The following is an 11421-nucleotide window of genomic DNA, read 5'->3' on the forward strand; positions in this document are numbered from 1 at the left end:
ATGCTGTGGGGCAACGTTTTGCAACCAAAACCATATCTAGCAAAAAACTTGGGAGTTCAAACCACCTTTTGAGACAATGACCAACTACTTTTAATTGAATACTCAACCCAGACATCGAAGTTAATAATTTATTTTAAACCTAAAAGTCACATTATTAGGAAACCAGTGTGTCCCTTTCTTCGTGTTCATTGCACGTTTGCACTACTTGCTAGTGTGTCATCTACTAACATGCCGGATCACTTAATACATTTCATCAACCCATAATCCACACTTTGTTTTTGTCTTCAAGATGGCTGCTGCACTTGACATTCGTCAGAAGCAATGTGCTGTCATAGAATTCCTGTGCTGTGAAAGTGAGACAGTGGGAAACATCCACAAGAGGTTGAAAAAGGTGTATGCAGATGCTGCTGTCGATCGCAGTACAGTTAGTCGGTGGGCAAGCAGGTTGCGTGATGAAAGCGGGCACGGCAATATTGAGGATTGTCCTCGCAGCGGCAGGCCTCGTACTGCACACACTTCAGACAATGTGCAGAGAATTAACGAATTGGTGACTGCTGACAGACGCATCACAGTGAACGAATTGTCACGCTACATTGGGATTGGGGAAGGAAGTGTTTGCAGAATACTGAAAGTGTTGACATTAAAAAAGGTTTATGCCAGTTGGGTTCCCAGGATGTTGACAGTGGCTCACAAAGAAACAAGAAAAACAGTATGCCGTGAACTTTTGGAACAGTACGAGAATGATGAAGATGAATATCTGGGAAGAATTGTGACAGGTGATGAAACATGGCTCCATCATTTTTCACCAGAGATGAAGAGGCAATCAATGGAGCGGCATCATGCAAATTCATCCAAGAAAAAAAAATTCAAAACCACACCTTCTGCTGGAAAAGTTATAGCTACGGTGTTTTTCGATTCCGAAGGACTCTTGCTTGTGGACATCATGCCAAGTGGAACCACCATAAATTCTGATGCATATGTGGTGACACTGAAGAAACTTCAAGCTCGACTGAGTCATGTTCAACCACATCGGCAAAAGCAGAAAGTTTTGCTGTTGCACAACAATGCACATCCACATGTCAGTCAAAAAACCATGGAAGCTATCACAGAACTCGGACAGACAACACTGAAACACCCGCCTTACAGTCCTGACTCGGCTCCATGTGACTATCATCTCTTTGGGAAACTGAAAGACTCTCTTCGTGGAACAAGGTTTGAAGATGATGACTCGCTTGTGCATGCTGCCAAACAGTGGCTCCAACAGGTTGGTCCAGAATTTTACCGTGCGGGTATATAGGCGCTGGTTCCAAGATGGCATAAGGCAGATGAGAGGGATGGAAATTACGTGGAGAAATGAAAATATTGTTCCTAAAGGATGTATCCACACACTGTAAAACTTTCAAACATGAATAATAAGAGATGGATTTAAAAAAAAAATAGTGTGCATTTCTTTTGGAGTGACCTTCATACTTTTGGCGAGTGGCCTCCTTTAATCCTAAATTATTTAAATTCTCCAAGAACTTTCCCACAACATTTAACATGTCATCTACTAATTTAAAAATGGAGGGTGGGGGATGGGAGGGATCATCGGGAAAGATTAATTTACCTACCAATTATGATGGTAGGGCAGCGCTGAACAGAAATAATGGCCACTTAAAAAGTTACACTTCCTCAGCATAATTACACTCTAGCACAGATGCTTTTGTCTCAAATATTGCTTCGAGATAATGTGTAAGTGGTTTGATCCATAGACTTGTGGCCTCCTAACAGCACAGACTGGATTTCTTTAGACTGCCTCGTATGGAGAATGACTACAAGGATGGATCAGCTTTGTCCCTGATGAATAAACCATCCTGACAATGGTTTGGTATGATTTGGCCAAACTGTAGAAGTTAAACCAGGATGATAGGGCAGGTTTTGAAGTTGTGTCTTAGGCCCACAACAGCATCTTACCGTATTTACTCGAATCGAAGCCATACTTTTGTTCTCGTTTTTGTAATCCAAAAAACCGCCTGCGGCTTAGAATCTAGTGCAAAGCAAGCGGAAGTTCTGAAAAATGGTAGGTGCCGCCACAACTGACTTCTGCCGTCGAATATATATAGCACTACACAGGCATGCTTGCAGTCACAAAAATAAATACTGGCGCCAAAACCTCTGCGTCAGTAAATAAATTAAAAGAAAAGGTAGAATAATGTAAACATTATACCATGTATTCTTTTGTGTTTGCTGCTATCTCGTTTAAATCCTGTCTGCCTAATAAACTATGAAACTAGAGTGAGACAACAGCAAATGCGGAAGAATATACATATCATGTCGTGTTTATATTCGTATTATTCTTATGGTGAATAGTAATACAGTCATAAATGAAGCAAGGCAACTAACTAGATTTTTAAATCTAAGATGACTAATTTCTGTGCAGAATGTAATGTACTAAAGAGGAGAATGTAATGTACTAAAGAGGCGTCTACCAAAGATTTTCAAACAGAGAAAAATTTTCACTAAACTCTCGTTCAGAACATCTATCATACGCAGTCTATTATTTGGTTCTTGCTGATCATTATCAAAGAAAGCAGCAGTGTAAGTAACAACAAATAGCAGTCTCTTGCCATTGTTTTGCTTATGAGACAATTCCTCTCTTTTTTTAAATTGTAAGCCGCGGTAGCCTGCACAAAAGCAAGTCATGCCGCGAGCGGCGACAGGTCATAAACACTCATTGTCAGAGTGCGACAAAAAAATGCAAGACACAGTACAATAATGCATTTTCAGCTTAGAGTGACAAACACCAATAACAAAGAGAATGGCATTTATCAGATCAAAGCAAAATAAGCAATCGATTCAAACCAGACGAAGCATGTGAAAAAGGAAGGTTACCTGTATAAATACAGACGGAGTGCCTAACAATAGCAATGGCTACTTAGTAAAGCTTAACTGTTAAGCTTACGACTCGAACCAAACTACTGTAGCTGTATCTTCATCCATTTGACCTAAATTATGTCTCATGTTACAATGGACCAACTTTGTTTTGATTTGGAGGTGCGGTCCAAAACTTTTCTCTCCCATTGACTTTTGAGTCTCAAATTTCAGGTGCGGCTCAGATTCAGGAAAATTTTTTTTCCCTTGATTTCGAGTTTCATTTCACAGGTGCGGCTTAGATTCGAGTAAATACGGTACTCAAAGGTTCTTGAAAAGATGTTTAAGGGACAATGCCAAAAGAGTGAAAACAATTCTGGTTGACCAATGACCAATGTGTATAACAAATGTGTTTTACATACTTTAAACAATGATCTACAGAAGCAGCAATTCAAGAGTTAAAATTACATCAATATCACAACCAATAAAAAAATTCCCTTCCTTTCTTAAGATACTTTTATTTCTGACTTTTAAGCCATCTAACACATTCTTCAGTTGCCCAGATGTACACATTACACCCTAAATTGCCTATGCAGTGTAACTCAAGGATTTTGATATTAAGGATTCAACAAAAATATGCTACCTACACACTACAAGATGATGCCAGAGTGTGTACAAAGGAAAAAAATTATTATATATGCAGAAAGAAGTGTTCACCAGTCAATTACACAATTAACCTGTTTCTGTTTTTACTCTAAATTGTAACTGTAGCTGTAATAGATTTAAACAGCTCTTTTCTTTCTTTAAAAAAAAAAAAAAAAGAAATTGCAAAATTGAGACACTGAGTGGTGCTCCATACTTCAGCTGGCTGTGTGTCTGCTTATATTCAAATTATGTCCCATGGATGCGATTTTCAACCTGGGAATACTTTATACCCAAACACGTCAATCTGCAACATCATCGTGATATCACAATAAATTGTCTTTCTATAACTGAAAGAGTGATCAGGTTTTCAGGTTACAGAGAAGCAGCCATCAGCACTGTGATTTTTAACAACGTGGTATTTGAACTAATTTAACTCTGATTACTGCTTTTCTGCACTTTATGAAGGCACACACTAATAAGTCATTTTTCTACATCAAAAAATGCTAACTCTGAATACATTTCCTAGTTCATTTTTTCTACACAATTTTTAAAAAGTCAAATAGCTGTGATTGATTAGTGGCACATAATTACAGTTTTTCAAAAGCACTGTTTATTTTGCGAAATTCTATTCTTTAAGATCTGAAACCATCCCAGAACTCATACTAGACAATATGGTGTTTTATAAGAGACTTATTTATACCATATCTGTTCTGAGCTGTTCTTAAGAAACTCACTTGCAATACGTAACATGTTATTCAAATTAAATGGTTCTAGTAGGCATTGTATCACAATGGCCAAATGTTTTTGGGCAGTTATTTTTGTGGAGCAACCAGTATTTTTGTCTTTTCTGTAAATAAAAATTGATACAAAAATAAAGTGCTATCACTAACCTTGCCAGAAAGTTTTTCCTTCATTCTGTGAGCCCGGCTCTCTAGCTGCTGTTGTAACTGCTGTGTAACTTCAGCTGATATATCACTGGCAGGCATTGGCCCTACCACATCACCATCCTCATCATCTGAGCTCTTGTTTATGGAATCAGGCAGTGTAGATGACTGCTCTGCCATAGAAATGGTAGCCATTGCAGCTGGACCTACCACCCGAGGCTTGAAGCCAGGTGGTAATGCTGGACCATACATGTCTTCCGAGACTGCAGGTTGCTCACTTGGAGCATCCTCACGGTACTCCTCATCAGAAACATCACCTGTTACGACATCATCATCATTACACTCATTTTTGTCATCTGAATTTTTCCTTGAAATCTTCAGATGTGGTGGCAGTGCTGGTCCAATGAAGTTGGACATGTTTCTTTGTCTCAGTGTCCTGCAGAATTCAAACAATTCAACAGTTACCACACTCAACTGAACTTGAAAATAGTAATTAAAAATTAAATGAAACGAAAAACCAAACTAAAATATTACACATTGTGCTACACAGCATGAACAAAATACAGAAGTACCAATTTTGTAAAAACCTATTTATTCGCACACTCCCGGTTAAACAGAGAAAAATGAATGTACTGAAGAATAAACCAATGGCTTCAGTTACTTAAGAAACTGAAGGTATTAACAAGGGCCAAAAGCTAACCAGTGAAAACAGTTACACTGCAATCACTTTCTTAATATGCGCCCTTGAAAACCCTACAGCACCACCATGTAATCATGCTTTTGCTTGCTACTGATGAGGACAGGTGCTCGGCCTGTGACAATAAATTCTTGCTGCAGAACACAAAATTTAGTTGTATCTGCTAAGTAACTGCAATGTACAGTGTACATTTACCAGCAAAGTACATGGAATGGTGAATGGATATTAACTTTTTGGAACAAATGTGCTTTCTTCACATATAAAGAGCAACATAATATGTCAGATCCCATCTTAACCTCTCTTTCTTGGTTTAGTATCTTGTGCAACTTTCCACTCAACACAACAGCATAAATTTCATTTTCTCAGTTTCTCCAATCCCAATACGCACATACTGGATTATCTTTGTTTTAACGTAACACTGGTCTAGTGATCTGATATACTTCTATCTTACAACATTCATATCATGAGTCTCTCATCCATCATTTATGTGGCAGTAATATGACACGTTTGTTTTATTAGTTAGTTTGGAAGGAGGACTCTGATCTAAAGCTAAGCAAAATTTTCAGTTTTATTGTGTGTGGTTTGAGGTTTTCGGGTGCTAAATTCAGTTTTATTCATGGAAGGAGCAAAGACAAGGTAATCAACCTTTTAAATGAGGCACTGAGTGGTTGTTGGGTTTCAGTTATATTCACAAACCCAACAACCACTCAATGCCTCATTTAAAAGGTTGGTTACCTTACCTTTGCTCCTTCCATACAATAGCCTACTTTTTTAACTTATTTCATTTTACAGTTTCTCTACTAGAGTACTTGAGCCACTAGTAGCACTATTTCTGATAGTGGATGTTTTCTGTTTACTTTTAATGTGATTTTGAACTCCGTACTTCTGCATTTTGCATATATGTGAGTACCTTATTCACCCTGCTGCAGCCTCTAACATTCACTGTTCCATTCTATCCCTAATTTCTGATGAGAGAGTGCTGGAATCCCCATTTCACAGACAAAATCCTCAAAACTTGCAGACAGCATGGTACCTACCACACCTAGAGCTCTGCTGTTACTAATTCTTGAACCTGTTGTAGTGTACTGGATTCCTTTCAAACCAAACTGAATAGCGCAGATGAAAAAATGGTCAGTTTGAAAGCAGCCAAAATATGTGAGGCAAGCCACTCGCATGTTGACAGTTTAAAATGCAAAACAGATACTGTTTCTATCATCAAACAGTTTTCATAATATTTCAAGAGCCCAGACTGTCATTTACTTTACTTTCACCACTAGATGACATGATAATGACTTTAATTTCTTGTATGACTATTTGAGAGTTTTCCAGTGAGGATCTATATACTATAACAATTATAAATGACTTCTCTAGTAGCAGCAATCCAAAAGCAGGTTTCCAATTGTTGATCTAAGCAGAAGCGACTGGTATCAACATATCTGACATTTATTTTATTTTCTTACATACTGTAAAACAATCACTATTTTCTCTAATTTTTTCAAGGCTACAGAAGTGGCCTGCTAATTTGTTGTCCTCTCTGTTTAACATATGGGTTCTTGTATTTACATGGTGTTTGGACAAATACATCAACTTCTTTTTGACAAACTAGACTATGCAATGAAATAAAAGGTTTGTTACCATTTCTGTTTAGTCCTCTAATACTCTAATGCATAATGGTAAGTTTACTCAAGTTTCTTTTGTGTGTGACACTACATTTATCTGGATCTCTTTTACAGCAGTTTGTCTGAATACGGTATTCAATATAAAAAAGGCCTACCTCTCACACCTGTAATCAAAGGAATTCTACCTTTAGTGATGGCATTCCCCAACCTCCTTATTTTCAGTTAAGCATTTTTCCCCTTCCTGTTAAGATATAAGCTATCATCTTCTTCTCCTCTCTCAGCAGAAATTCGGTCCATTCCTTGTTGACTCACCCGATGTGTCTGTTTATCCACAGTTGATCATGCCACATTAGAAAACCAACAAAACTCACATCTGCGCAGGAGGCTGCTGCACCTAGCTTGCACGGGCCTCTCTTGGCACTGTATTGTTATTGGCCGGGCTGTTACCAGTCTCACATATTCTACACACCAATATGAATACTCGTTCTGTTCCCACTTCCCCTCAATGATTTTAGAAATTTTGATGGAATGTTATAGTCTACATTCCTTCTACCTTATTAGATCATAAGTCACCCAAAGCTCTTTTAAATTCTGGTTCTAATAATAGATTCCCTATCTCTTCCCTGTTGACTGCTCCCTATTTCTTCTTCTATCAAATCAGTAGATAAGTACTAACCCTCATAGAGGCCTTCAGTTTACTCTTTCCACCTATATGCTCTCTCCTCTGCATTTACCAGTGGATTTCCCATTGCAGTCTTAAGGTTACCACCCTTGCTTTTCATTCCACCAAAGGTTGCTTTGACTTTTCTATGTGCTGAGTCCGTCCTTCAGACAACAATTTCTTTAATTTCCCTGAAAGTTTTTGTCCTTCCTTCATTAGTCAAACAATGAAGTATTTCTTCTGTTAACTGTGGTTTCTTCGTAGTTACCTTCTTTCTACCTACGTTTTTCTTTCAACTTCCATGATTGCCCCTTTTACAAATGCCCATTCCTCAACTGGATTACTTACAGAGCTATTCATTATCACAGTATCTATAGCCTCAGAGAATTTCAAGCATACCTCTTCATTCCTTAGTACTTCTGTATCCCTCTTTTTTGCACACTGATCCTTCCTAACTGTTCTCTTAAACTTGAGCCTATTCGTCGTCATTACTAAAGTGTAATCTGAGTCCATATCTGCTCCTGAGTAAGCCTTATAATCCAATATCTGATTTCAGAATCTCTGCCTGACCATGATATAATGCAACTCGAATCTTCCAATATCTCCCGGCATTTTTGTGAACACAGCCTCCTCTTGTGATTCTTGAACAGAATATTTGCTATTACTCACTAATATTTATTGCAGAACTGTCTTTCTAATCTCCCATTTGTACTACCAGGCCCATATTCTTCCATTACTCTTTTGTCTAATCCCTCCCCTACAACCGCATTGCAATCCCCCACGATAATTAGATTTTCATCTCCATTTATGTATCAAATTACCAATTCACTACCCTCATATATTTACTTTCTCCATTCATCCTCTGCTTGTCACATCGGCATGTATACCTGAATTACTGATGTTAGTGCTGGTTTGCGGGTGGTAATATTTATTTATTACAGTGTAACATGTTACCTTTAATTTAAACAAAATCTATATTCGTTTGTACTCATATTATTACTACCACCTGTGAACTTTGTTTGCCTAAAACTAGCATTTAATGACAATTATCATACTATTATAAGCAATCACAACAAAGTGGAGTGCACAAATTCCAAATTTTTTGAAAGCATTTATTGTATGTATTTTTATCTTCTTCACCCAATATTCTTCCTGCGCAGTTTACCTGAATAAACACTTCTGCTTTGTTGCCACAGAAGATAGTTCCATGTATAAGGGAATGGAGGAAAACAAAATACACTAACAACTTTACTACAAATCAGAATAATGAGGTACTTAATAAAAGGGAAACACGCCAAACAGACAGTGCTTCGACTGGTTTATGACCATTAAGGTCTGGTTCTGATTCCTGCAGATAATTTTTGCTTATCTGAAATTGCGTAATATGAGTCTCTATGAGAGTAAACTGTTTGTTGGGAGTTAGTTGTAAACCCACAACTGCTCACATATCATCTGCGTTGGGGTGGTTTCGGCTCTAGTTACTTGGTCACATGTTCCATGCGTCATTTTGCACGATAGATGCAATGACGTGGCCCAAGTCTTTTACACTCACATTGCAAATTAATTTGTACATGTGGTTACATTCTGAACATTTCTAATGTTTTATATATTTTACAAAATGAAAAAGATATACAGATATGAGTTAGTAATTTCTACCCACCACCTTTTACACATTACTGTTACAGAAATTATTAATAGATGGATTAACATGCTATCTACAAACTCCATTAACTTAAAGCAATATACTTACAGTAAATTTTATAAACAACGTAACAAAAATTGAATGATGGTGTGCTCAGAGAATATTGTAATTATCTTTAGATGAAGCATACCTGACAATGACTGGCAAGAACTTCATAGCTGTAATCTTGTAGCTTAATGTTTAGGCTTGAATTCATAATACAATTTGAAAATACTACAAGCACTTTAACTTGTACGTAACAATTATACTGCCTACAGCCCTTGTTAACAAAGTACGACATATTTGACAATCGTTAATCTTTAATCCTTAGACTTCCAAGAACTTGCCTTCAACATCTTTTTAATTTTTTTCCAACTGTAAACGATGGATTTTATTAGACCTGCTGTAGCAATGCCCTTTACACTTTGTTTTACACTGGAATTCCATACAATGTTCCGTATGCATGTTTCTACTACGTTCCCACATTCAGGGTCATGAGAAATGGCTCTTAAAGTATCTTCGGTATCTTGACGAAGGCGGCGTGTACCCCTAGTATTCCAAAATCTCACTACTGCTCTTTGGGGCGTTCTGGGAAGCTGATTAAGATGATACATTCGGGCACTTGGGCTAATATCCTGGCAACAGCATTCGCCTTCACCCATTAGAACTGGCATGTGCATGTAATCTTGAAGGGATTTTACAACAGGTGCATAAAGACTCCTGAAAGCTTCCACTTGCGGGGCAACTATGTTGACAACTTTATTCTTGTCTTCCCCAAATGTCATACGAAAGTCACCAGAATACGACAATCCAGCAATACACCGATAAAAATCAGTTTCCGTAAACGTTTCTGGAAGAATGAGTAAAGCAGCGTGGACAGCACTGTACAGATTTTGATGCAATGCTGAGCGCAAATGGGAGTTTGTAGCTTGTTTTAGTATTACAACTGGCTTATGGAGGCGTCCTGCAACATACAAATCACACCAGTCCAACAAGTCAGCTTCCATTGCTTGACGAGATATAATACCATACTTTATCACTGCATCTTCACCTTCTACTGGCACTAAAGTATTGAAATACACCCTAGCTCCCCAGTGTTCTTGGAAATTCGCGACAAAATTGTGTCCGAACCACTTTAAATGAGAATAATGTTTCGGGTTTCTTCGTATATTTTCTGCATGCCAAAGGGATGAACTATCCACAGCAAAAATAAGATCAATCATATTTTTTGACTTGCGACTGGCTCCACTTTGCTTCATAACGCCTGAACCATAAGCAAATGCGAACGACAGGTTCTGTGGAAACATCCCCAAGATTTTCGCATATAAGGATGGTTGCCCCGCAAGAGAATTCACAGCCATCATATTATGAGAGCAGATATGAAGACCTAAATAATTATTATTTCAATATTCAGTACAGAACAATAACACGCTGCGTTAAGGAAATATTTCGTACTGACACATAACCTCAAAATATGTGTAAACTTACCAGCCTTCTTTATTGACTGCTTCAGTTATGAAATGTTTAATTCCCATAAAATCTCATACCGACATAATTATACGCGGTTAAATAAATTTATCTATTTAAGATCGCGGTAAACTAAGAGATAATTTTGAATCAAACGATTATTGAAACTCTAGTCATTTACAATTACATTGAAAGCATCTTTTATGCCATGACTAGTCATGGGCGAAAGTGGCGTGTATCAGTAGTTGCTAGTCGCCAATAAATGCAAGCATGTACACCAGTCCGCTTCACAATGCCTCTCCAATGACTGGTATTTTCCGAAAATCCAACGACTAAAATTAACACCCAGCAAAATCTAATTGTGACAGTTGTGGTTTTTCAAGGCTTTAATTATACATAGTGCTTTTTACACCTTTTGTACTTAATTGACAGAAATAGTGTCACCCGTTGAAGGTATTCTTAGTGACAACAGAATATACGTTTTATACATTTCGTTATGGTATGTATCATTCACACTGCAGAGGATTCTAGGAAAAACTGACTGGTTGAACGTGTGTGTCGAACAAGTTTTCAAACAGCGTAAAGTCCCTATGCAACAAACGGTTACAACCTATTGTGCCGCGTCCACCCGTTTGGCGCTTGCCGCAAACTCCAAGCCTCTACAAACGCTTGGCTACCTTTGGGGGAACTATCCACACGCTCGCGAGTGCGCTTGTTTGTTCTGGAGAAGCAAGCATGATGGACATAGAGCTTGTGTCGGCCATAACCTTTGATTTAACCTATCTTTATTATAAAAGTAAAAAGAATGAGGAAAGAAAACGAAAAATACGGCAAAGAAGATGATGGATGTTAAAAATTCGTGGAAACCGTAACAGGTAATTGTTAAATTATTAGATTATAGCTTCATTCATGTATCT

The 11421-nt window shown here is 37.8% G+C and overlaps 2 protein-coding genes across 3 annotated transcripts in view; both read right to left on the minus strand.

The window, feature by feature from the left end:
* The window catches only part of LOC126456965 (GPALPP motifs-containing protein 1), a 73683-nt gene extending 62762 nt beyond the window's left edge, over positions 1–10921 (minus strand). The window contains exons 1-2 of one of the 2 annotated variants that reach the window (XM_050092901.1): positions 10526–10921; positions 4386–4815 (exon numbers count right to left, since the gene is read on the minus strand). In XM_050092901.1, coding sequence (XP_049948858.1) covers positions 4386–4815; positions 10526–10572 — 477 coding nt within the window. In that variant the 5' untranslated portion in view covers positions 10573–10921. Of the gene's footprint in view, positions 1–4385; positions 4816–9188; positions 9349–10525 lie in introns of those variants that run through there. The other variant, XM_050092902.1, reaches the window with a different exon arrangement.
* LOC126456963 (phosphatidate cytidylyltransferase, mitochondrial) lies at positions 9232–10512 on the minus strand. The gene has a single exon (XM_050092899.1). The coding sequence runs from the start codon at positions 10399–10401 to the stop codon at positions 9358–9360; it is 1044 nt and encodes a 347-aa protein (XP_049948856.1). The 5' UTR covers positions 10402–10512; the 3' UTR covers positions 9232–9357.
* Positions 10922–11421: the final 500 nt, after the last annotated feature.

Source organism: Schistocerca serialis, chromosome 2, assembly GCF_023864345.2.
Source record: "Schistocerca serialis cubense isolate TAMUIC-IGC-003099 chromosome 2, iqSchSeri2.2, whole genome shotgun sequence".
Taxonomy (NCBI): Eukaryota; Metazoa; Arthropoda; class Insecta; order Orthoptera; family Acrididae; genus Schistocerca; species Schistocerca serialis.

Bases quoted from the DNA above. Each gene is read 5' to 3' on its own strand.
- LOC126456963 (XM_050092899.1), bottom strand. From the start codon at position 10,401: ATGATGGCTGTGAATTCTCTTGCGGGGCAACCATCCTTATATGCGAAA.